At 37.2% G+C, this 25,482-nt stretch overlaps 1 protein-coding gene across 4 annotated transcripts in view; it reads left to right on the top strand.

The window, feature by feature from the left end:
• The window catches only part of ankrd12 (ankyrin repeat domain 12), a 198,332-nt gene that overhangs the window by 152,816 nt on the left and 20,034 nt on the right, over positions 1-25,482 (top strand). For 3 of the 4 annotated variants that reach the window (XM_073047322.1, XM_073047313.1, XM_073047332.1), the window contains exons 5-8: positions 5,857-6,021; positions 16,381-16,581; positions 19,963-20,105; positions 21,290-21,446. In XM_073047322.1, coding sequence (XP_072903423.1) covers positions 5,857-6,021; positions 16,381-16,581; positions 19,963-20,105; positions 21,290-21,446 — 666 coding nt within the window. The remainder of the gene's footprint in view (positions 1-5,856; positions 6,022-16,380; positions 16,582-19,962; positions 20,106-21,289; positions 21,447-25,482) is intronic. The other variant, XM_073047339.1, reaches the window with a different exon arrangement.

Here is a 25,482-nt window from a genome sequence, read left to right as displayed (position 1 = left end):
CAGTCCTTTTTATGCGTGAGTTCAGTTCTGTAATTTGATCCTTAATTATTATTTGAAATAATCAGCATTTTAGTTAAATGTAAAAAAAATTGTGAGCTGATGTTGAATATTTGCAATATTGATACTCTTGAAAAATTGTAAAGACTATAAACCCTCTTGCAGATCTAAAAATTTTTAAAAATTATGATTTAAATTGAGACTAACAATATAGCATAAAGTAGTAATCTAAAATGTGTATGTTTTGGAATAAAGTAGTAATCTAAAATGCTAATTAGTTCATAGTTCATTTAGGCTTGTTTCCTTGGTAATTTAATTGTGTAACACTTTATTCGGTGGTGTACTATCTTTCCAGATACGAAATTCATAATAAACATTTCCAAGTTGTTTTATACCACTCAGAAATCAAAAGTGAGTTACCTTTTCAAACTAATGTGACTCTTGCATCAGGGCAATATAGGATGATGTTATCTTCTAAGCAGTGCTCTTTTTGAGCATTGGTGGAGTGCATTTAGTTCATTTTTCTTCGGGTGTTGCTGGCAAGGCTAGTGTTTATTACATATCATTAATTCCTTGTGAACTTGGGGACATAGCCTCAAGATTCTGGGGAGCAGATTTAGGACAGAGATGAGGAGGAACTGCTTTTCCCAGAGAGTGGTGAATCTGTGGAATTCTCTGGCCAATGAAGCAGTGGAGGCTGCATCAGTAAATATATTTAAGACAAGGTTGGATAGATTTTTGCATAGTAGGGGAATTAAGGGCTATGGGGAAAAAGGCAGGTAGGTGGAGATGAATCCATGACCAGATCAGCCATGATCTTATTGAATGGAGGAACAGACTCAATGGGCCAGATGGCCTACTCCTGCTCCTATTTCTTATGTTCCTGTGTAAGATTGTGCTAAGCCAGGTTGCTGTGATTGTTCTGATAAAGCTATTTCCCTAGTGTAGGAATTCCAAGATATAGAACAAGTGGAATGATAATATATTTACCTCAGGATGGTATATTAATTTGAGGTCCTTATCCTTATTGGTAGAAGCTGTAGATTTTAGACATGCAGGTGAATTTAGTATTTCATTCTACAGTGTAGTGGTTTTAATTTTTGAAAGGTTCAGATAAGGTACCTTTGGATTAGAAAGTAGCATTGTAATCAAATTATTTGTCAAAGAAGTGAGACAGCCAGCAGCAAGAAACTGCCAGTGAATTAGCATAATAGCTGTAACAGGGAAGACATTAGAAGCTGTTATGAAAGATGGTATACAGCAGTACATTTAGAAAAATACAAAATAATCAGGAAAAATTAAGGATAGTGAGTACGGTTTTGTGAGGGGCAGGTCATGCCTCATGAGCCTGATTGAAATCTAAGGATGTGACAAAACACATGAATGAAGTTAGAGAAATGGATATGGTGTATATGGATTTTAGAAAGACGTTTGGAAAGGTTTTCCATGGTAGGTTCATTTAGAAAGCCAGGAGACATGGAATCAAGGGAAATTTGGCTGTGAGGAATTGGCTTGGCTTGCCCATTGAAAGCAGAGGGTGGTAGCAGATGGATTCTTTCAAGGGGTTGGTTTCAAAAGTTTCAACGGTGTATTTGATGTCAGAGAAACGTATAAAATATACATCCTGAAATGCTTTTTCTGTGCAATCATCTGCGAAAAGAAAGGAGTAACGCCAAAGAAAGTTAAATGCTAGAACTTATATGGGAGGCAGGATTTGAGGGTCAGCACAACATTGTGGGCCGAAGGGCCTGTAATGTGCTGTACTATTCTATGTTCTTCTATGTTCTAACTCTGAAGTCCTCCTCCCTCCTGCGGTGGCAGCGGTGTTCTGCAGTGATTTGTTCTGGGACCTCTGCTGTTCATGATTTTTATAGATGATTATTCTTGAATACAGAAAAGGTATTTTAGTAAGTTCCCAGGTGACATGAATGTTGGTAGAGTTGTGGATTATGGAGGGCTGATGTAGGTTGCAACAGTGGTAGATGGAATTCAACCCAGAAAAGTGTGAAGCAATGCATTTTGAAAGGTTGAATTTGAAAGCAGAATAAAGCGTTAATGGCAGGATTCTTGGCAATGTGGAAGAACAGAGGGGTCTTGGAGTCTGTTTCCTAGATCCCTCAAAGTTCCCGTGTAAGTTGATAGGGTTGCCAAAAAGGCAAATGGTGTGTGAGGCTTCATTTGTCAAGGAGTTCAAAAGCCACAAGGTAATGTTTATCTTCATGGCCACATTCGTAAGAAAACTGAACACTGGGCATACCTTTAACAACTCTGTACTTTAGGTTCTTTGCCCATATCCAAAGCTACTTCAAATGAAGCTAGAAATGGATGAAGCTTTAGCACCAAAAAATATATATATATATATTAATTTGTGAAGCAAACACCTGGCATACATGAAAGCTGTTGAATAATGTCCTTAAATAGGTGTATAGAATGGCACTAATGAATCTTAGAGAAATGCAGCAGAAACCCACCATGCCTGCACTAGTTGAAAAAATTGAAAATCAAAAGAAGTATTGCAGGTATTGGAAACATAAAATAAAATGCTGGAGGTTCTCAAACTCAGAACACATTAATAGGAAGAGAAACTGAGCTGATGCTGCAGATTAAAGACCCTTGTCAGGATTGGAAAGGAGACAAGGCAAATTTACAGGTGTAGGGAGGATTTGGTTTTTTATATATTTTTAGGGATACAGCACAGAGTAGGTCCTTCTGCCCCTTCCAGCAATCCCACAGCCCTAATTAATACTAACATAATCATTGGACAATCTACAATGATCAATTAACCTACCTAGTACGATCTTGGACTTTGGGAGGAAACCAGAGCATTCCACAGGAAAGACGTATAGACACTCCTTACAGTGGTAGCGAAGCTATTGCAAAGGATTCTTAGCTGTAGGATTTGCTCACATTTAAGAAGAATATGAAATCATTAGAGATAATCAATATGGCTTTGTTTGGAACATGTCATGTCTTACAAAGTAAAGGAAGTGACAAAGATCACTGAGGGGAGATCAGTAGATTTTGTCCATGTGACATTTTACAGGGTCCCTCAGGGTAAGCCAGTCCAGAAGATTTAAGATACGTAGACCCTGAAGAAGCATCTGGGTCAAAAACATTGACTGTTTATTCATTTCCATTGATGCTGCCTGACCTGCTTTTTCTGTGTATTGCTATAGATTTCCAGCATCTGCAGGCTTTCTTGTGTTTATGATTTGCTGCTCCATGTTAGTTTGGATTGAAGACTGGTTTGTTCATAAGACAGAGGATAATGCTGTTGAGCTGTTATACTGACTGAGGTCTGTGACCAGTGTGTTCTACAGGGATCAATGCTGAGCTTCAGTTGTTTGTGATGGACATAAATGATGTGGATGAAAATGTAAAGGGGCTGATTAGTAAGTTTGCTGATTGTGCAAACCTTTGTAAAGAAGTTTGTCAAAGGATACAGCAGGATTTTGATATTCTGCAGCTATGGAAGAGAAATAGCAGATGGAGTTTAATCTCTGCATGTTTGAGATGTTACACTTCAGAAGGTCAAATGTAAGGAGGAAGTATAGAGTTAATGGCAGGACTCTTAACACCATTGATGTACAGAGGAGTTTTGGGCTCAAGGCCATAACTCCCTGAAAGTGGCAAAGCAAGAAGATAGAAGGGTAAAGAAATTGCCATGGCATGTTTGTCTTCGTCAATCAAGTCCTTGAGTATAAGAGCCAGGAAGTCACATTGCAGCTGTATAAAGCTTCAGTTAGGCTACATTTGCATGCAGTTCTGGTCAGCCAATTACAGAAAGAATGTCAAGAGAGTACAGGAGAGGTTCACCAAGAATTGATTCTGGACTTCATAAAGGGGAAGTTGAGGGGAAAACAAAAATCTTCATTAAGGGATTAGTAGTGGAAAGGATAAGTTTCAAGTTTCTGGGTGTCCACAGCCTATGGACTTACTTTCCAGAACTCTTCATCTCATGTTCTCAATATTTATTGCTTATTTACTTATTGTTGTTGTTATTATTTTGTTGGGGATTTTTTTGTATTTGCACAGTTTGTTTTCTTTTGTATATTGGTTGTCTATCTTGTATGTGGTTTTTCATTGGTTGTATTGTGTTTCATAGTGTTACTGTGAATGCCTGCAAGAAAATGAATCTCAGGGTAGAATAGTATGATATTCTATTCAGTGTTACATATGATATGTAACATTGACTTCTCTAACTTCCGTTAATGACCCTCCTCCCCTTCTTACCCCATCCCTGATATATTTAGCTTTTTCTCCTCTCCTTTTTTTCCCTCTCTTTCTGCCCACCACTTTACCTGTTCACCATCTCCTTCTGGTGCTCCCTTCCCCCTTTCTTTTTCCCTAGGCCTCCCGTCCCATGATCCGTTCCCCTCTCTAACTCCGTATCCCTTTTGCCAATCACCTTTCCAGCTCTCAGCTTCACCCCACCCCCTCCAGTCTTCTCCTATCATTTCGCATTTTCCCCTCCCTCTCCTACTTTCAAATCTCTCGCTATCTTTCCTTTCAGTTAGTCCTGATGACGGGCCTCGGCCCGAAACGTCGACAGCACTTCTCCCTATAGATGCTGCCTGACCTGCTGCGTTCCAGCAGCATTTTGTGTGTGTGTGTGTGTTAATTTAATAACCTACTGTATGCCAGTGATATTAAATGTGATTCTGGTTCTGTATCTGTCTAGATTAAACAGTGTTAGCTATAATGAGAGGTTGAATAAATGGATTGTTTTCTGTGGAGCATCAGAGATTGAAGCTTATAGAGATAAAATTATGAGAGCCATAGCTAGATTAGCTGGTGTCTTTTTTTCAAGGTAGAAATGTTAGAAACTAGAGGACATAAGTTTAAGGTGGCTGGGCAAATGTTTAAAAGAGATGTGCAGGACAGGTTTTGTTTTAGACAGTAGCTGCCTGCAACATGCTGTTAGGGTATTGACAGAATTGGGTATGATAGTGATGTTTAAACAAGTGAATGAACATATTGGAATGGAGGGATATAGATCATGTGCAAGAAATTAGTTTAACAGGTGGATGTAGAAAGAGTACACTTGTTTGAAAATTTAGAATTTGAAACCACGTCATTGCATTAAATTACTGCAAGAAGTTGCTAAGACAGGGACATAAAAGTGGACCGCATTGTATTAAAAACTTTTCTGCCATTTAATTTGGCTGTGGTTGGATAGTATTTTATTGTCGTTTACCTGCCTTAAATTTTTTTCATTATCTAAGAATCTTTATTTGAGTTGTATGAGAATCTTCAGCCTTTCTCAGGACCAAAAGAAAAATCCACATTTCCACAACCCATTGGGAAAACTACATCCTAGTTTTCTTCCAAGATGACTTGAGTTATAATCTTAAAATTATATGCCATCACTCTTCTTCAAAGCTAGTGGTATTAAGATCCTCTCTCCCCATTGCCCTGCCCCCTCTATCGTCCACACCTCTCCCTCTCCCTGTATCCATCTCTCCCCCTTTCCCCGACTCTAATATAATACACTTTCGTGGAATTTGTCATTATGTTCATCTCATGAGCATGGTATTATTTTAAGAAAATTTGTAGTGCATCACTCCATGTCAAAATTTTGTGAGGTGCCATAAAAACTGAGCTCCTGAATAGCATGGTCTGAAAAACTTAGTGAATTACATACAACTTTCCTGTTTGGAATGACAAATTCCTTCCTTCGTAACCCAGCCCTCTTTGAAATGATGGTATCTGTTTGGAACTGGTGATTATTTTTCATTTATCATGAGTGTTTTCCATCTATTGCATTGTTTAGATCATGTATTCATAGATTTTTAATGCTGTCAAATTGTGTATGATGCTTTTAGAATATTACATAACTTTGCTCTTTTGAAATTTCAGAAAAGGAAGGTCCTGAGAAAAAGAAAATGAAAAAGGAACCTGGAAGCAAAAAATCTGTTCCTGTTTGCAAGGCTACACTTGGCGGCATACTTATTGGGTATCCACTGTCGGAGCGTCAACAGATGGCTCTAGTGATGCAGATGACTGCGAGAGATAACAGTCCAGGTCATACCAACCATAATTTTTTTTCTTGTCAACTTGTGCAATAAATCTGGACTCTTGAGCAAAATTTTTAATGAATTTAAATGTTCAATGCTCAGATACCTCAGACAGAATGCAAAGCTGTTTTGTTTTGTATAAGCAAACATGATTTCCTATGAAAATATACGGATACTTTCAGACAGGAGTTTAACTAAAAGTGATTCAAATAAGCAAATGTTTTCTCTTTATTTATTTAATACAGTGCAGAATAGGTCCTTCCGATCCTTCTGTGCCGCTCAGAACCCCCAGTTTAACCCTAGCCTAACTACGGGACAATTTACAATGACCAAGTAATGCCTCACTGTCATGGGGCAAACATACCAACTCCTTACAGACAGTGACGGGAATTGAAACCTGGTCACTGGTACTGTAAAGTATTGTGCCAACTACTACACCACTGTGCTGTCCTATAAAACAGTATGCTTGCCAAATTAGATATTTTGCATGATATCCTGCGTATTAATATTGAGTATACATGTCTATGTGAATAGGAATCATTCATGTTTGCTTTATGACTTTCTGTCTAAATTTTCTTCCCTTTGTTAAACTGCTTGTTCTGTCATAGAGATACTGTCATTAAGCAGCTGTTGCTCTGGTTTGGAAATGAATTGCTAGTTAAAGTTGTTTGTCTTAACCGACTGATGAAAATTACTATGTCATATCTTAAAGTTTCCACACTCATAATGAATCAGCAGTTTCAATAGCTAGAATTTAATCAATATCTTATCTACCAACCATTTTTTTGTGAGAACTCTTGATTTATTCCAATTAGTATATGGTTCCTGAAGTGAGATTTTATTCCTAATGTGAGCTTTCATTTCATAAATTTTTGATCTCTATCATCAGATGACTGCAGTGTGGAAGGGATATCCAGTTTCATTTATTGCCATCATTTTAAAATGCAGACTGGTAGCTCAGTTTAAACAGAAGCTTAGAAAACGGTGGTCTGATTTGAATAATCCTTCAGAAAGGGCGAGAAAACAGATTCACACAAACAACTGGAAAATAATAGAATTTTAAATACTTTCAGCTTAACTTCTTCCATTTGTGTATTTCACTGACCGCTTGAAATTAGGCATTGAAATTAGTTGTGTGAATGATTTACAAAAGTAAAATATGGATCTAGTCCATTCATCATCTTTTTTTATTCTGCTGATTTAATGAAGTAAATGAATAAATAAATCAGTACCTGTACCAGACTGGAAGTCCAAGAGTTGATTCGTCATATACGCTGGGAAAACACTGATTCTTTTCCAAGTAAAATGAAGTACACTATGTTGGCCTACTCAAGTTACCTTATTATTAAAAGCTTGTGATAATTCAAAAGGTAAAAGAATAGATTCCTTATATAATTGATAACACTTCATCTGTTCCATGTAATCGGGGTGTGGAGGGATACTGCCTTTTCCTGAATTGTATATCCATCTCTTTCATTGCCCCTTAATCACTTATAATATTGATTCTTCCTTAGTCTGGCTTGATTCCAAACACAAGTTCTTTCTAGTACATGGGTCCTTTTTCAAGGGAAAGTCTGGGTGGAAATGCTATATTGTATTTTCACATTTTATATTGGGCATACTTTCTCCTTGCCTTGTCAACTTTGAGGAAATTATGTTCTTTTAGCCTCTATCTCTCAGCTGATTATGAACCTGTTTACCATACAAAGCAGCCAAATCTCTCTTTTAGTATTCAATTTATGAATTTGATTTGTTTTAATCCTACAATACTTTTCTATTATTTTCTGTGCCTGTTTGCACTTCTGTCCCCAAGTCAATTATAATGTAGTAAACTTTAATGGAGCTTGATAGTAATATTGTTTCTTGCTTCAGAAAATGTTCACTAATAGCAAATCTCTTTGTTATTAGGAATGTTTTGCATAGATATTTGCTGATTTTTGTTTACTGGGCTCTTTGAAACTCTCTTCCCATGCTCAAAGTTCACTAAAATTACTGGAAAGAAATATAATCTTCAGTATTCAAGTTCATTTCATCTAGGTGCATTGACTCCAAGTCAATGTCATATGGAATGTTCTAGACATACCTAGCTGAATGTTGTGTCCAATTTAATTTAAATTGGCTTAAGTGGTATACTTGACTGATCGAAAATAAAAGATACAAAGAAATGTACCCAATTTCTCTTAGCTATTACTGAGAGTAGCTTTAATTTTAATGTGGGCTAACAACAGTAAAGAGAACATGACAAATGCATACTTTAGAATGCATTTATTCATCAGACTTGTTACTGTGCTAGTGAAGGCTATGCAACACCACTATCCATACAAATATGAGCACCAACCTAAAATTATGCTCACTAAATAATTGTGGAAGTAGCTAATCAATACCAGTACATGTAAACCTTTTGAAGACATTTCACCTTTTGAATTTATTTAATTTAATATTTGATAGAGGAATTGTGGGTTATTGTGGCTTTTATTGCTTCAGCATCCCATTGATTTAACTTTGCAGGATTGTATGGGGTGCTATGAAAGATATTTCCTAGAAACCAACTTGTCTCATTATTCTACTCAAGACATGTCTTTTGCTCAGATTATCCACGTTGGTTTCACAGTATCCCAGTAATGCTAATTACTTTCCTCTAATATAATACTGTTGTAGTAAACTTCGTTTGCATGGTAATATTGAATAAATGAAGAATAACTGCATAGGCTACGGTCAATTATGGAAAACTCTGAACATCCTCTACATAGCACCATCCAGAGACAGAGAAGCAGTTTCAGCGACAGGTTACTATCGATGCAATGCTCCTCAGACAGGATGAAGAGGTCAATACTCCCCAATGCCATTAGGCTTTACAATTCAACCGCCAGGACTTAAGAACTTTTTAAAAGCTATTATTAATGCTTTTTGAGATAGTGATTTAGATGCATATCATATTTTTTACTGAGTTAAGTATTGTATGCAATTAGTTTTGCTACAACAAGTGTATGGGACATTGGAAAAAAAGTTGAATTTCCCCATGGGGATGAATAAAGTATCTATCTATCTATCTAGATTACTAACTAGCAGTTCAGTTTTGCTCATTATTTTATCAGTCTTCACATACAAAGTTTGTGTTTGCCAAATTCTGCTTTTCTTTCTGATCTGTGGCAACATGGACTATTATCAATCATCTTATTTTGTATGAAGAAACCCTATTTTTATATTATAAGAACATAACCAATAGAAGTAAGGAGAGGCCATTTGACCTCTCATTCCCTCTAAATCATTTATAAGATCATGTCTGGTCTTCAACTGCCATGCAATTTCGCTACACTTGCCCCATTTTCCTTAATTCCCTCTGTGTGCAAGATTTTATCTGTGTCTTGACTAAACTTGGCACAGACCCACTACAGCCTCTTAGTAGAGAATTCTAAAGATTCATTCTTAAATGAAATTTCTTCTCATCTCAGATCTTAGTCAGTGACCCCTTATTTTAATACTGACACCTGGTCCTAAACACTCTTTGCAAGGGAAATCTATCTTAACGTGCCTCAATGAGGTGATCCCTTCTTTTTCTAAAATACAAAGAGATTTAGCTCTGCCTACTTAATCTTTTCTCATTGGACATTCCCCACAATTTAATCTAGTGAATCTCAAGTGTTCTTTCTCTATTGTAATTAATTTATCTTTCAGTAGGGGAACTAAACCACATTTCTAATCTTAATGAATTGGGTCAGACTATTGGTCTTGCAGGCTTGAACTGCTGCTGTATAAATAGTCATGAATTAGCCAAGTTGCTCGTGAATAATTTGAAATACAAAGAGATGATGTTTTTGAAGGTGTTACGTACCCCGTAACTGGGTCACTTACCAGCAAAGATAGAGAGGTCCGTTGAAGTCTGATGGTACTATTTTTAACAGTATTTATTGATAGAAATACACAAAAATAATATCAATGCAAACACACAGATAATATACGTCGTCAATACTAAATCTAAAAGCGCGGGTATAATAATAATCAATAAGAAATAAGCTGTATCGTTGTCTAGGGGATAATGAATTGTCCGATGGAAATATATAGTTCGTTCAATTCATACAGGCTGCCGCCGTAGGGGACCCTGTGTGGCAATTGTTGGAGAGAGAGAGAGACGGGTTAAAACTTGCCCATTCTGTTTATGATGTCAATCCTTCAAGAGTCGTTGAGAGTTGAGTTCCCCGTTGTTAGCTAAAAACCGTTTTTCCGTGGCAAAGGTCACCGATTCCAGGCGAATGGAAGCGGACGCACGTGGCCTTCCACCGCTTTTGCTATTACGGGATCGCTAGCGTTTCTTCTGGTGCTCTTTTTATCCTGACTCACAGGGTCTCAGGTGTCAATCAGGTTGGGGATGATGCAATCCCTCCACCAACCTCCTCCTTGGTTCATTGCCTGGGGCTTTGATTGCATCGTCCAGGATGCAATACACAAGTCCAGCTCCAAGAGACAATAGCCGGTATCAATGGGTCCGCCTTTCGGAGGCCAGGACACATTCTAACCCTTTTGTGGATTCTGCATGTCTCTCATTTCCTGTGTCTCCTGAATTGACTCAATAGTGATCTTGCGATTCTCACAAAGGAGGGGGCTACCCCCGCACCCTGTGGTACATTCATACCAAAGGTAAGTTTTTAACGGAGGATAGAGGAGGAAGTTTAAATTTCTTACAAGTAATTCTGAAGTCGGTCAATTGTCTTGAACAGGCTGTCCTCACTGCCAACTTTTCATTGTAACTTTTTAACGTAACTATATTTACATTATTTGTCTTTATTTGCTTTTTCCCCATAAAAAGGAAATTATAGAAGGAATAGCACCTTTTAAGGATGTAAGTTTAGGGACTTAATTCCCTTGTGTATTGAGAATATCTGCCAAGCCAGCTAGTAAAGTCTGAAAAATTCAACCTTGTTTCTAATAATGGTAGAATTAGCTGAAAACTGCAGCAATATTGCCAGTTCTGGCAACAAAAAATGGATAAATAGTCTTCCTTGTACCATTGAGACCTTGGGCTGGCACAGCAGTGAAGCGGTTAGCATAACACTTTACAGCACCTGCAATTAGTGATTGGGGTTCAATTCTCTTCACATTCTGTAAGGAGTTTGTATGTTCTCCCCGTGACCACGTGCGTTTCCACCAGGTGCTCCAACTTCCTCCTACATTCCAAAGAAGTACGGGTTAGAGTTAGTAAGCTATCGGTTTGCTGTTTGGTGCTGGAAGCATGGTGATTGTTGCGGGCTGTCCCTAGCATATCTTTGGACTGCATTGGTCAGTAACGCAAACAAGGCATTTCATTGCACATTTTGATGTAAGTGTGACAAATAAAGCTAATCTTTAAAACTGGAACTTGTAATCAAACATAAATGCACATGTCTGCAGAGCAAACTTGACTATATCTGAAGTTAAAACATTATTCCACTCTTCATTGCAATCTTTAATGACAGATTGGTCACATCTTCCATATAGTCATAATAAATCTGATTGTTATTCAGTCTTTTGGCTAGATAATGAATCAGCCTAGGTATCTCCGTAGTAGGAGATGTGAGGTCATGCAAATCAACAACTGAGGCTTCAAAAAGTTGTATTTTTTTGTTTAAAATGAGATGCTAAGATGCATGCTGCAGTGGGATTCAACACTCCTAAACGTGTGTATTGAAGTGTGGAATTGAGTTGGCTAGGGTAAATATAAAATGTAAAATTTTGAGTAGTTAACTTCCTAATTTAATCTGAAAGACAAAAAATGTAATATTTCATTTACACAAAACATTTAACTTGTACAATTGGCTTTTTGTCAAAAGTGCTTTAGGATGTTTTGTTGCATTAGTTTCATTACATTTTAATGGAAATTTGTGTTGCTATTCAATATTTACAGTAGAAACCTCATACTAATTTGCAGACATTACCAAATTGGAGTACCGGTAGTTAAATATGGGGCTGTAATTTGGGAACTACAAGCGGCAGTTAAAAACATTGTAAGTAGGATAGTAGCAGATAAAATTTAATATGGGTAGATGAGAGCTACTGCACAAAAAAGTAAGCAAGTCAGCAAAGAAAATTCTCCACTGAATGAATTTCTTTTTTTTTGATTCAGATAAAGTGCTTTGCCAGATCCACCTCAGCAAACACTGAACTATGGCCAAATCTTAAACCCTAAAAGTTGGAGGAAGCCATGTGTGTTCAGTCTGACCTTGAGAACTGCATCTGATTCTTTTAACTGGGAAATGGAGCCATTTGTTATACTCCAGCACCAATTTACAGGAGACTATATCAAGCATTTCTGGTGTCAAGGTTAAGTTGAAATCAAAATCTGAACAAGCATAGCCTTCTCAGACATATTATCTTTTAGTCACTTTTATTTAAGTGTTTGCAAGATTAAAATTTTACTGTGTAGGAAGGAAGAACCAGAATATTGCTTCAAATTAAACAATGTTTATAGCAGGAGAAGACACATGTTCAAACTTGTAAAGGGTGGAATTGACTAATTTTGCAAAGTTCTTCCAGATCAATAAATAAATTTCGATAAAGTTAAAGCAGCAAATACCTATTTCCTACTATGCCTTTATTCAAATAAGATGGTAAATTGACTTTTGCTGATTATCAATAACCTAAGCCAGGAACACTTTGAACTGTCATACTTCCAAAGAAAAACTGTTATCTTGGCCAGAAAAAGAAAATTGTTTCAGTTTTTTATGCTATTGGAATTTAAATAAAATAATACTGGCATTAAAATTACTAAGATTTGTTGATGCAATAGTAAGAAACAGTATAACTAGAATTAACATGGTGTCTTTTAACATGCCCAGTTTAATCACAGCAATTAAAAGTTATATAGGAACATACATACACAAATCCTCCCTTAAAATAAGATCTCTTTACACTATGTAAATTTAGTAAACTGATAGTAATAATTTCACTTTGATTGTAATGAGCCTCAAATTAGTTAAAGCTCCAACTGTAGTGGAATATCTTTCAAAGACCTGTCAAATAGAAATGCTGAATGGGTCTTTTGGTTCAGGAAAGAATTCCTCTGACATCATTGTTCTTTTTCGAGCAATGCAGTATGAAGTATGGTAATTGCAAATAAATGTGCTGTCATTTACCAAATTGGCTTTCCTTGGGACCATGTATTGATTGATACAGAACTGTTGTTATAATTGGGATCGTCGCATCAAATCACTGAGTTCCTCCAGCAGATCTAGTAGCTCCAGCATCTAACATCTGTAGTCTCCCGTATCTCTTTCCACTGTTCCCACTGTCCTACTTTTACCATAATGCTTATATAGTTTGAAATTTACAACTAATAAGAAATTAATGAATATCTGGAATTTTTTCCCTAAGGCAGTAGAGGGCAGATTATTAGGCGTCTTTAAGATGAAGATAGATACATATTTGATAATAATCAATGTGATGGGAATTAAAAGTGATATAAAAATACACATGACCACAATAATTCAAGAAGACATTCGCACCACAATTCCATTCTCTGATTTGTTTCACCAAGACACTCTATTGTCACATTGCTGATGTGGTGTGGTGCACTTAGACCATTAGGTGGTCTGTAAAAATTCTCATGTCAGAGTCTTGTGTGCACAATTTAGCGAAGTGAGATAGTGGTAAAATGCCTGCCTGGAATGATAGTTGTTTGATAGGCAAAGAAAGAGAGGGGAGGAATATTGGCATATTTGTGGTGGAAGTGTTTGTCAGTGAGGTACGGCAAGAGTCATTTCTTATGGTCCTGATTACTTAGATGGTCAATGTTTTGCCTGGGGGTACTGAATGCAAGATTGCTGAACATGTGAACCAAAAACTTAGTTGAATTGTGAATTCTGGAGAGGATGCAAGGAGATTGTAGAGTGATTTAGACAAGATGCAGGAATTGGCAAATACATGACACATGCAGTATCTGTTGCACAGTATCATATGCTTGGAGGGTCTGTACTGTGCTGTACTGTTCGATGTTCTACATGCTGTCTCGATAGTGCTTGAAGAAAACTAAAGAGGGATGTCAGAAGTAGTGTTTTTTTTTCCAAACAGATTGTAATAGGTGTGTGGAACTCACTGCCAGGGTACAATTAGGGAAATTTAGGAAACTCCTAGATAGGCACATCGAGGAAACAAAAATAAAGGGCTTTGTGAGAGAAAAGATGGATTGATCTTGGGAGTAGGTTAAAAGGTCAGCACAACTTTGTGGGTTGAAGGGCTTGTACTGTGCTGTACCATATTAGCCTGAAAATGGTCATCTCATCAGATCTCAGAGGCTAAGCAGGCTCAGGCCTGGTTAGTACTTGGATGGGAGACCGCCTGTGAATACCAGATGCAAAAATAAGACTTCTGTGCTATTTTAGGTAAAGGGACAGGTAGCTTTAAGGAAGTAGAGAAGCTACAGAAGGCCTTAGACAAATTAGGAGAATGGGCAAAGAAGTGGCAGATGGAATACAGTGTTGAGAAGTGTGTGGTCATGCACTTTGGTAGAAGAAATAAAAGGGAAGAATATTTTGTAAAGTGAGAGAAAATTCAAAATACTGAGGGACTTGGGAATCCTTGTGCAGGATTCCCTAATGGTTAATTTGCAGGTTGGGTCTGTGGTGAGGAAGGCAAATGCGATGTTAGCATTCATTTCAAGAGGACTAGAATGTAAAAGCAAAGATGTAATGTTAAGGTTTTATAGAGCACAGGTAAGGCCTCGCTTGGAGTATTGTGAGCAGTTTTTGGCCCCTTGTCTTAGAAAGGATTGCTGAAACTGGAGAGGGTTCAAAGGAAGCTCACGAAAATGATTCCAGGATTGAATGTCTTGTCATATGAAGAGTATTTGATGGCTCTGGGCCTGTATTCACAAGAATTCAGAAGAATGAGGAGTGACCTCATTGAAACTTATTGGATGGTGAAAGGCCTTGATAGTGTGGACGTGGAGAGGATGTTTCCTATGGTGCGAGTGTCTGAGACTAGACAGCCTCAGAATAGAGGGGTGTCCTTTGAGAGCAGAGATGAGGAGGAATTCTTTGCCACAGGCAGCTGTGGAGGGCAAGTTTTGATGTACATTTAAGGCAGAGGTTGATAGATTCTTGACTAGTCAGGACATGAAGGGATACGTGGAGAAAGCAGGAGATTGGGGCTAAGAGGAAAATTGGATCAGCCATGATGAAATGGTGGAGCAGGCTCAATGAGCCAAATTACATAATTCTGCTCCTATATCTTATGGTCTTTTAGCAGTTGGAATATTACTTCGAAGTTGAACAGCAGACTGTCAAACAGACAATTGTATCATATTTAAAAGACCATAGTAAAACATCTTTTACCTTTTCCAAATGTAATGTACTGATATTTCATTATTTCTTTATTACTTTCTAATTTCTGAGGTCAACCATTATGAGAGCTCCTCCCAGTAAATTTGTTAAATATAGGACAATTGTTATTCTCTTGTCATTCATTTCTTTCTTACCAGTGAATGATTTCTTACCAAGGGCCGAAATAACAGATCAGGCCAGATCACTATACATCTTCACTAGATTTTCCATGAATAATTCACATTTCACTGTGGAAGTCAACATGGAAACTATTGCATCTGTATCAAGAATTCAAGCTCATCCTCAAGAAGAACTTTTTAAGTGGTGAAATAAAGAGATTTATGTGTGATCAGCCCGAGCTGGTATTGAGTCTGGTTTCCAGAAGTGGCATGATAGTGTATTCACTTGCAACAAAATTTAATTACTGATATTTCATTTTCTAAAACTAATCATTACATTAGGAAGGCACTTTCAATTGTTGTGGCCAAAACTTGTGCTCATACGCCTCTCTCTCTCTCTCTCTCCATGTTGTGAGCTTCCTGTGTTACCTTTCTGCTTTGATTCTATTTTCTCATTGATTATCCAAATTTAGTAATTGATATAAATTTACATACTTACAGTTAAGTGCTTCAACGATTATATTGATTTTGAAAAGGTCTCTTGTGAAATTTCATTTATTTTCCAAACAATTGATTAATAGTGCTGTATGATTTTTTTGTTTTAATTAAGTGGAAGAACGTAGTATCACAGGAATTGATATCAATGAATTATGGTTTATATCTTCTACTTTTCATTGAATTTTCAGTCTCAGATAGTTTTGGAGCAGTACTGATGGATGTAGGTTACCCATAATTCTGACCAATGGTACTCTAGATTTCTAGAAGAAATTTGGGAAAATGAAGTAAAAAACTTGAAATATTTTAAGAAAATGCCATCATATCTATCCTGCTGACTTTTTGGCACCTCATGTTGGAACTCAAACCTACCTGTAGAAATAATCTTGCAATTGAACAGTTTGTTACATTGGCACCCTTTACAACATTAACTTAACAGATATTTTAATCTATTCTTATTAGATTCGACTCCAAACCACCCATCTCAGGCAACGCCAGGACAGAAAAAGACTCCAAGTTCCTCATCTCGACAGAAAGATAAAGTTAATAAACGAAATGAACGAGGAGAAACACCATTACACATGGCAGCCATTCGTGGTGAAACTAAGCAAGTCAAAGAACTTATTAGTCAAGGTGCTGATGTTAACGTTAAAGATTTTGCTGGTAAGTCATGATGTGACCTTGAGATTGTACTTTTAAGTAACTTGTATGGAATTTTTTTGACATTTTGTTTGTGTTTTCTTTCATTCTTTTATGACAAACAAGAGATTTCAGTTTCTCTATCTCAGTGAGGTTATCTCACTGATGAACTGAATTACCTGAGACAATTATGGTCAGAAATAAGTAGGTCGATCTTTATAGCAGCAGCAATGGCCTTGTTCTTTAATTGGGAGCAAAACAAAAAAGCCAGCTTCCAATTCTTCAGATATATGTTCTTGTTAGAATGTGCACATGAATGATATGATCGGAATTGCTTGTCCACTCCATAGCAAAGCAATCTGTTAAGCTTTCATGTGATTAGAAGCTACATGGAGCTCAACCAGTCTCTGGTCTCATGATCCGAAATCCCCATTATTAATATTAGTATGGGAAAAAAGCAATATTTTGGGAAGCAGTTGAATACCACCTTCTCAAGGATATTTGGGGATGGGCAATAATTGGTCATGTTTAATGGTCAGGCTTTTTTTTAATTTGAGCAGTTTTACAGGTACTAGAACATAGCAGCCATTAATGACTGAGAATTTTGACATTCTTGGTAAAGTACTTAAGTCAGAAGGGTTTAAATGTCTTTTTGTTGCAATGGAAGTTTGCCAAGAGCAACCAAACTAGCTGCCTCTTGTAAGAGTATATTTCTTTGAAATTAGCACCAGGGGAGATGTTCTTTAGGTGCTCCACCAACCTGTATTATTGGCATGGTTGAACTACATCCCTGAATCCTAAAAGAGGCCGTAATTTCAGACTCTTAAAACCCCATTGGCAGTAAAGCATAAACAATGAGTCCATTGAATGACATCCTGTATAGAACTTGTCCAGTAATTTCTCCAGTTATTACTGATTAAAGGTGTTCTTTTTTTCTAAATAATGTTAGTGAATTACCCATCTTATTGTCTACTCTAGGTTTTAAAAAAATTTGTAATTAGACTCAAAGCAATAGTGGTAATGCTCATCACTTTGCAAACATTCATCAATCTATCAGGTTCAAATGGTGGGTGTTATTGGTAAAATTATTTGCTCAGTCTTTTAGATAGTGTGCTTAGTTTACAGAACTCGTCAATGTATAATATTGGCTTGAGAATTCTGAAGACGAACTGAAGCTCTCTTCCCTGAACTTCTCTATTGCACCCTCTGCAGGCTATGATAAAATCTATCCTTCCAAATTTAAGATCTTGTGTTCCTGAAGGACCCAAGGTAATGTGGAGGTCATCAAACTTCCATTTGGCAGAAAAGATGCCTAAAGTATTTAGTTCAGCTGGTGATTCTATTTTAAAATTCCCCTTTCCCTCTGATCATTAGTATCGTCAAACCTAAATTATTAAAACCTGAGGAGCCTCCAGTAGTATGAATTGAGGAGGAAAGATTCAAAAGAAAACTTCTCGACCCACTTAGTTGGACTTCTTGATTCTTATTTGAGCACATCCCAGAGATTCTCAATTTTTCGTGGCTAACTTCTGACATTTGCACCAGAATCAAAGAAGTAAATAGCATTCCTTAATTAATTATATGTTTTTACAGCCATAAATACAGAAAGTCATGTGGGTAAAATGACAAGATTTTTAAAACAAATTTTAAGCTGCTGCTGTTCCTCTTTTTGGCCTTCCTTTTAACTATAATTTTGTCAAAGCCAGGCCAGTGTTAATCATTCACAGGAATTATATGCTGCTGCAGGTATATTAATGAAAAAGTGCTACAGTACAAGATTAAATTGCTGGAAATAAACTTATTCAGATTGATTTAAGAAGACAAAATCTGATTAATTGACATATTGTCAATAAAGATTTGTAATTGTTTCACACATTTTCATGAAATATTTTCAAAGTGCATTTTATCTACAAATTGTAAAAACATTTAAGGAGGAAATAGAGCTTTGGTTAAGAAAGTCCTAAATGAATGAAAAGTGCAACAAAATGAGCATGATCAAATTTCTCTATTTCCCGAACATCCGCGCTCACCCCATCTTCTCATTGCCCTAATGGTGACAGAGTTCCTCTTGTCCTTACTTACCACCCTATCAGCCTCTGCATCCAATACATCAACCTCAGCAACTTCTGCCATGACAAAATATATCTTTACCTCCCTCCACCCCCCCACCTCCGCTTTCCACAGAGATAGTTCCCTCTGTGATTCCCTTGTTCATTTGTCCCTCCTAGCATTTATCCTTGCAAGCAGCCCAAGTGCCCATACACCTCCTCCCTCACCTCCATTCAGGGCCCCAGGCAGACCTTCCAGATGAGGCATCTCTTCACCTGTGAATCTGCTGGGGTCATCTCTTGTGTCTGGTGCTTCCAATGCTGCCTCCTCTACATTGGTGAGACCTGTTGTAAATTAAGGGGTCACTTCGTTGAGCACCTCCGCACCATCCGCCACAAGCGGCACTTTGTGTGGCCAAACGTTTTAGTTCCGATTCCTATCCCAATTCCAACGTTCTGGTCTATGGCCACCTTTTGTGCCAAGGTAAAGCCACCCTCATGATGGAGGAGCAACACCTTATGTTCTGTCTGGGTGGGCTTCAATCTGATGGCACGAATATCAACCTCTCCTTCCGGTAAACAGAATTACACCCCATCCCTTCCTCTGTTCCCCACTCTGACCTTTACCCCTCTTCTCACTTGCCTGTTACTTCCCCCTGGGTCCCCCCTCCTTCCCTTTCTTCTATAATCCACTCTCCTCTCCTATCAAATTGCTTCTTCTCCAGCCCTTGACCTTTCCTACACACCTGACTTAAGCGATGACCTTCCAGCTAGGGGCGTGTCTCTCTCTCTCTCTCTCTCTCGCTCTCTCGCTCTCTCTCCCCCTCTCTCGCTCTCTCCCCCCCTCTCCCCACAGCTTTTAATTTTGGCGTCTTCCCCCTTCTCAATCACAGCAAAGGGTCTTGGCCCAAAACAAAGACTATTCATTGATTTCCATAGATGCTGCCTGACTTGCTGACCTCCAGCATTTTGTATGGGTTACTATGATTGATGGTATGTTTTTGGAATTTTTTAAATTAAAGGTATCAACAGAGTTGTTGACCTAATAACAAAAGTATTATCATGAAAAGTAGGGTGCTAAAAATATTGAATCAAATTTTTTTTAATAATGTGGGATAATTCACAGTTTTTGAGGCAGAGACTATATGAAACAAAACTGGGTAGTTTGAATATGTGATCCTTACCATAATTCTTTGAGTTAAATAATCAGAATTTCTTGATGTTTGTGGCACTGAATGCTGGAAGTCAGTGATAGAAAAAATGAATTTGAAGATTTTGAAAATATCTATATCCATTTAGCTGTGTAAGGTAATTATGCTTTTTCTTGTTTGCTCTTTCTCAATTCATGTTATTCTAGGCTGGACTCCACTACATGAAGCCTGCAATTTGGGGTATTATGATGTTGCTAAGCAGCTGATACTTGCAGGAGCAGACGTGAACACCCGAGGTCTTGAAAATGATACTCCACTACATGATGCTGCAAGCAATGGACACAGAGATGTATGTATTGTGATTTAAGGACTATTTATTATGTAGCATAAGCTTGAATTTTAACTTAAATTATAAAGTGCTAAAGGCCAAACCCTTCTTCATGACTGGAAAGGAAGGGGGGAAAACACCAGAATAATAAGGTAGGGAGAAGGGAAGAAGGGTAGCTAGAAGGTGATAGATAAGCCAGGTGGTTAGGAAAAATAGAGGGCTGAAGAAGAAGGAATCTGATGGGAGAGGATAATGGACCATAGGAGAGAGGGAACAAGGAGGGGATACAGGGGAGGTGATGGGCAAGAAGAGGTAAGAGGCCATAGTGGGGAATAGAAAAAGAGGGAAGAGGCAGGGAATTTTTTTGACTAGAAGGAGAAAATCAATACTCATGCCATCAGTTTGGAGGCTACCCAGACAAAATATAAGGAATTCTAAGTTGTTGTGGTGATGTTGTTAATGACACCAACTGATTTGTAGATTAATGAGGGAACTTAGAATGGGGTGGGGGGAGAACAAAAATAAATGTAGAAGTTACAATCTGGTGGAACATTTTTTATTGTTGATTGCGATCATACTAGGAAACTGAAAATAAAAGCAGAAAATGGGCAACTATTCCTTACAGATGCTGCCTGACGTGCCAAGAAGCAGATTTAGTTTTTCAGGTCTAGAACCTTGCAGCACTCTTTTGCTTGAAAAATGAAATTGAACATGGCAAATTACTTTAATAAACTTTAACTTTTAAATAAAATTAGATTCCCTCCTATGATATTGTGTATGAGTCTTCAATCCTACTTCAACCAAAATGTAACAAATTTGAACTTTATTACAGCCTTTCGGCAGGGATAACACATGTGTCCAAAAAAATTACACTGCATGACTGAAAGATATGTTACTGATACTATATGAGCCACATGTAATCCTAGTAACCTATAATCTTAAACAAAGCATAATGGTGACAAAATAGGCTTTCTGGTTTTTTTTGCGTTTCAAAGTACTGACATTTTGTTCTACGTTTATGTTCCTTTGCTCAAAATATCTTAATTACCTGTAGAAGTTACAAGTTTTAAGTATCAACTGTGAAGTACTCCCATAATTGATAGCATACTCAGTTTTACATTTTAAAAGTGCAATTTTGTTGAGTTTATCATCTGTGTCTGAGAATAAGAGTTTACAGTTTTCCACCCGATACCCTTTTCCTTTAGATTGTGAAGTTGCTTTTGCGTAATGGTGGAGATGCATACCAGATGAATCATCGTGGAGAACGTCCTGTAGATGTGGCTGATTCAGATGAAATGGAACAGCTTCTGAAAGGGGAGCTTCCACTTTCTGATGATGATGATGATGATGACAGTTGTACAGGTAGTGAGATAACCTTTCAGAATAAATCCCTGATGTACAGTTTTAATATTGTAGAAAAATTAGTACAAGTCCATTTGTTCATGATGTTTAGAGATTTCTATCTGTACACTTCAGTTTAATTCATATTCCTGTTGTAAGTATTACATTTAATACTCATCATAGGAGTACGTATTAAATTGTGTTCCCCTTTTGGCATATTAAAATAAAGCAATCTTAAGCTCTTCATATCATTCATGGATATATTCTCCATATAGTCAGTATTTGTTTTCCTCTTTTTATTTTCTTCTGTCACTACTATTTGCGAAGTTGCATGCTTTATTTCTTCAATCCTTGCAATTTTTCCCTCCTTTCCCTCTCTTTTCAAGGAGCTTTGCCTCTTCTGATTTATTTTTTCTTTGAGGATTATTGATCATATAGGACTATGATGATGGATCGGCTGGTTGAGTGGTGTTGCAACAACATCCTTGCTCTCAACATCAGTAAGACTAAGGAATTGATTGTGGACTTCAGGAAGGGGAAGTCGAGGGAACACACCAGGCCTCATCGAAGGGTCAACAGTGTAAAGGGTGAGCAGTTTCGAGTTCCTGGGTGTCAGTATCTCTGAAGATCTATCCTGGACCCAAAATATTGATGCAGTTATTTCGAAGGCATCCCAGCAGCTCTGTTTCATTAGTGTGTGAAGAGATTTGGTGTGTCACCAATGACTAACAAATTTCTATAGATGGAATGTGGAGAGCATTATAACTGGTTACATCACCCTCTTGTATGGAGACGGCAATATACAGGATTGGAAAAAGCTGCAGGTTGTAAACTCAGCCAGCTCCGTCATGGGCACTAGCCACACACACGCCACCACCACCACTGCCATCAAGGACATTTTCAAAAGGTGATGCTCAAAAAGGTAGCATCCATTATGAAGGACGCTCACCACCCAGGTCATGTTCTCTTCTCCATACCATCAGAGAGGAGGTACAGGAGCTTTAAAACACACACTCAACATTTTAGGAACAGCTTCTTCTTTGCCATCAGATTTCTGAACAGTCCATGAACCTAGGATCACCACCTCACTTCTTTTGCTGTCTTTTTGCACTACTTGTTTTATATTTTTTATGTATTTTTATTGTAACTTTTTTATGTGCAGCAAAACAACAAATTTCACGGCATATGTCAGTAATAATAAACCTAATAAACCTGATTCTGAGAATTCATTTTCTAATCTATAAGACAGCATCACACTACACTTTCAATTTAATTACTTTTACATGCTATTGACTAATATATACAGGGATATTATAAAGTTGTCAACTTTACTGTTATTCTGGTTATATCGTGCTGTCTAGGTTTCATGATAGAAGTTCTTCAATCTATTTAAATTTGAAGCATATAAAATGTGTCTTTTAACTTCCTGTTGCTTCCAAACATAGTGTTTATATTCTTTCTATATTAATGCAATCTGCCATCTGAATGAGCATTATCCTTTTACAATCTTCTTTCTTACTGCTCATCATTTAACAATTTTTTAATTTTGTTTCCTTATTTCCTGAGAGTTTATCATTAATTTTTTAAATTAAAGGAATATTGGTCACTGCAAGAATAGGGTTGAAATTCACTTATCTGTCTCGATCTTCATTATACCTATTTCTAGAATTTCTGTAAGTTATTTGTATTTACCCTTCTAATATCAGCCATTCATATGAAATACATTCATCGTTTTTATATTTGAACTTGATCTTAAAAGGACAATGGTGATGTTTTAATATCTTGCATAAATTCAGCTCAAGGAATTAAGTATTTCAAATCCCCAAACCTTGTTGATCAGTTTATTAAAAAAAAGCAGTTTGCTCTTAATGTCCCCATATTTTTAAGAATTTGCTGGATTTGCATTGAATTCATATTTGTCCAAGGTTTTTTTTAAACAATCACTACTAAATATAAAATTTGGTCCCAGAAAGGGTGGATCCAGCCAGTAATTCAGAAGCAAACCATTGAGGGCACTAGTAATGCTCAATTGGTCATAAGGTGATGAGAGAATCGTAATTCAATAGTGAGAAAGTCAATGATAAAATGTTTCAAGAATCAAAGAAAGGGGGAGGAACAAAAGGAAAAGTCAGTAACCAAGTTTGGACAGGAAACATTAAATGACAAAAAGAATGGAGTTAGGTAAAAGAGGATAGTAAATATATTTAATAAATAGCAAGTGACAAAACATGCTTTTGAAAATCTGAACTAAACAGATAATTCTGGAATCAGCACAACTGAGAAATGTTTAAGATTCCAGTTGTCCATCACCAGTTTCCAACTCAATCCTATCTTCAGCCTCTTATTTGTCATACCAAAGCCCCATGCAAGTTTAGGGAACAGCAACTTATCTTCCAGCTACAACTTTTTGGACCTAATGATCAACACAGATAGTCTTTTATTTAGCATTTAGCCTTTATAGTTTTCATGCCTCTGTTTTCCATTAGTATTCATTTATGTATTCCAGCCTCAGACTTATTTTTTATTTTTACCACCCTTGTTCACCTGGTGCCATCATGTTTTTGTTGCAATGAATCAAATCTCTTGTCTAGCCGCTCACAAACATTATTTCTCCCTTACTACTTCTTGCCTACCCACCATTCTTTCCATCATAAGACGTGCTTTCCCTAGCAAGTTGGGACCCTAGAACTGGGTCTGATTGTGTCTAACAGAGAAAGCTTGAAATGTGGAAAAGTTCTTCCTTCGAAACCTGTGCTTTGGCGTTACTGTTACTAGGCTGCACAATTTTTTTTAAATCCCATTAGCTATTTAAATAATCACTATTGTCAATCTATGATTTTGTTAACCAATATTTGTTCAGTTTGGTTTAGAAAAGGTCCTTTTAAATTTTTTTGTCTATTTTTGCATTGGACTTTATTATGTTTATATTCTGTGTTCAATAAATTTTCCATTTTGGAGAAGCAGGAAATATGTGTTTCCTTCTTGAAGTTTCGGCCTGTCAATTGAAAGAACAGCCTAACAGAATGGGAAAAATAAGTTACTTCATTTCACCACATTTTCCATATCTGAAACCAATTTTGGATTATGCTTTGTTTTGCTCCTACTTTGTGTACCTGTTAGAAAATGTATATTTTCTAGTAAGATTTGGTTTGTTGAATGTTGGGTTCTAAGAGAAATATTACACTAGTATGGGTTATGAAGAGAAATCTTTCTTATCAAAGTTCAAAGTAATTATCGAAGTACATATATGTCATCATATACAACCATGAGATTCATTGTCTTGCGGGCATTCATAGTAAATTTCAGAAACACATAGCATCGATGAAAGACTGCACCCAACAGGACGGGCAAACAACCAAAGAGCAAAAGACAAGAAGCTGTGCATACACAAACAAATAAAAGAAATAATAAGAATAAAACAGCAATAAATATCAAGAACATGAAATGAAGAGTTTTGAAAGTCCTTGAACATAGGTTATGGGACCAGTTCAGTGATGGGGTGAGTGAGGCTGAGTGAAGTTAACCCCTCTAGTTCAGGAGCCTGATGGTTGAGGGGTAATAACTTCCTGAATCTGGTAGTGTGGGTGCTGAGACTCCTGTACTTCCTTCCTAATAACGGCAGTGAAAAGAGAGCATGTTGTGCATAGTGGGGGCCTTATTGATGGATGCTGCTTTCCTGCAACATTGCTGCAAGTAGATGTGCTCGATAGTGGGGAGGGCTTTTCCCATGATGGTCTGGGCCATATCCACTACTTTTGTAGTATTTTTCCATTCAAGGGCATAGGTGTTACCATGATGCAACCAGTCAATTTACTCTCCTCCACAAACCTATAAAAGAGAAAGTTTTAGATGACATGCCAAATCTTCGCAAACTTTTGTGAAAGTAGAGGTGTGCTCTCATGCTTTCTTTGTTATGGCACTTATGTGCTGGACCCAGGACAGATCCTCTGGAATGATAACACCAAGGAATTTAAAGTTGCTGACCCTCTCCCCCCTTGAATCCCTGATGAGGCTTGGCTCAATCCTCCTGAGGTCAATAATCAGCATCTTGGTCTTG

The sequence above is a fragment of the Hemitrygon akajei genome, chromosome 1, assembly GCF_048418815.1.
Source record: "Hemitrygon akajei chromosome 1, sHemAka1.3, whole genome shotgun sequence".
NCBI classification, from domain to species: domain Eukaryota; kingdom Metazoa; phylum Chordata; class Chondrichthyes; order Myliobatiformes; family Dasyatidae; genus Hemitrygon; species Hemitrygon akajei.
The sequence above is the reverse complement of the archived record's forward strand: the minus strand, read 5'-3'. Positions and strand labels throughout refer to the sequence as shown.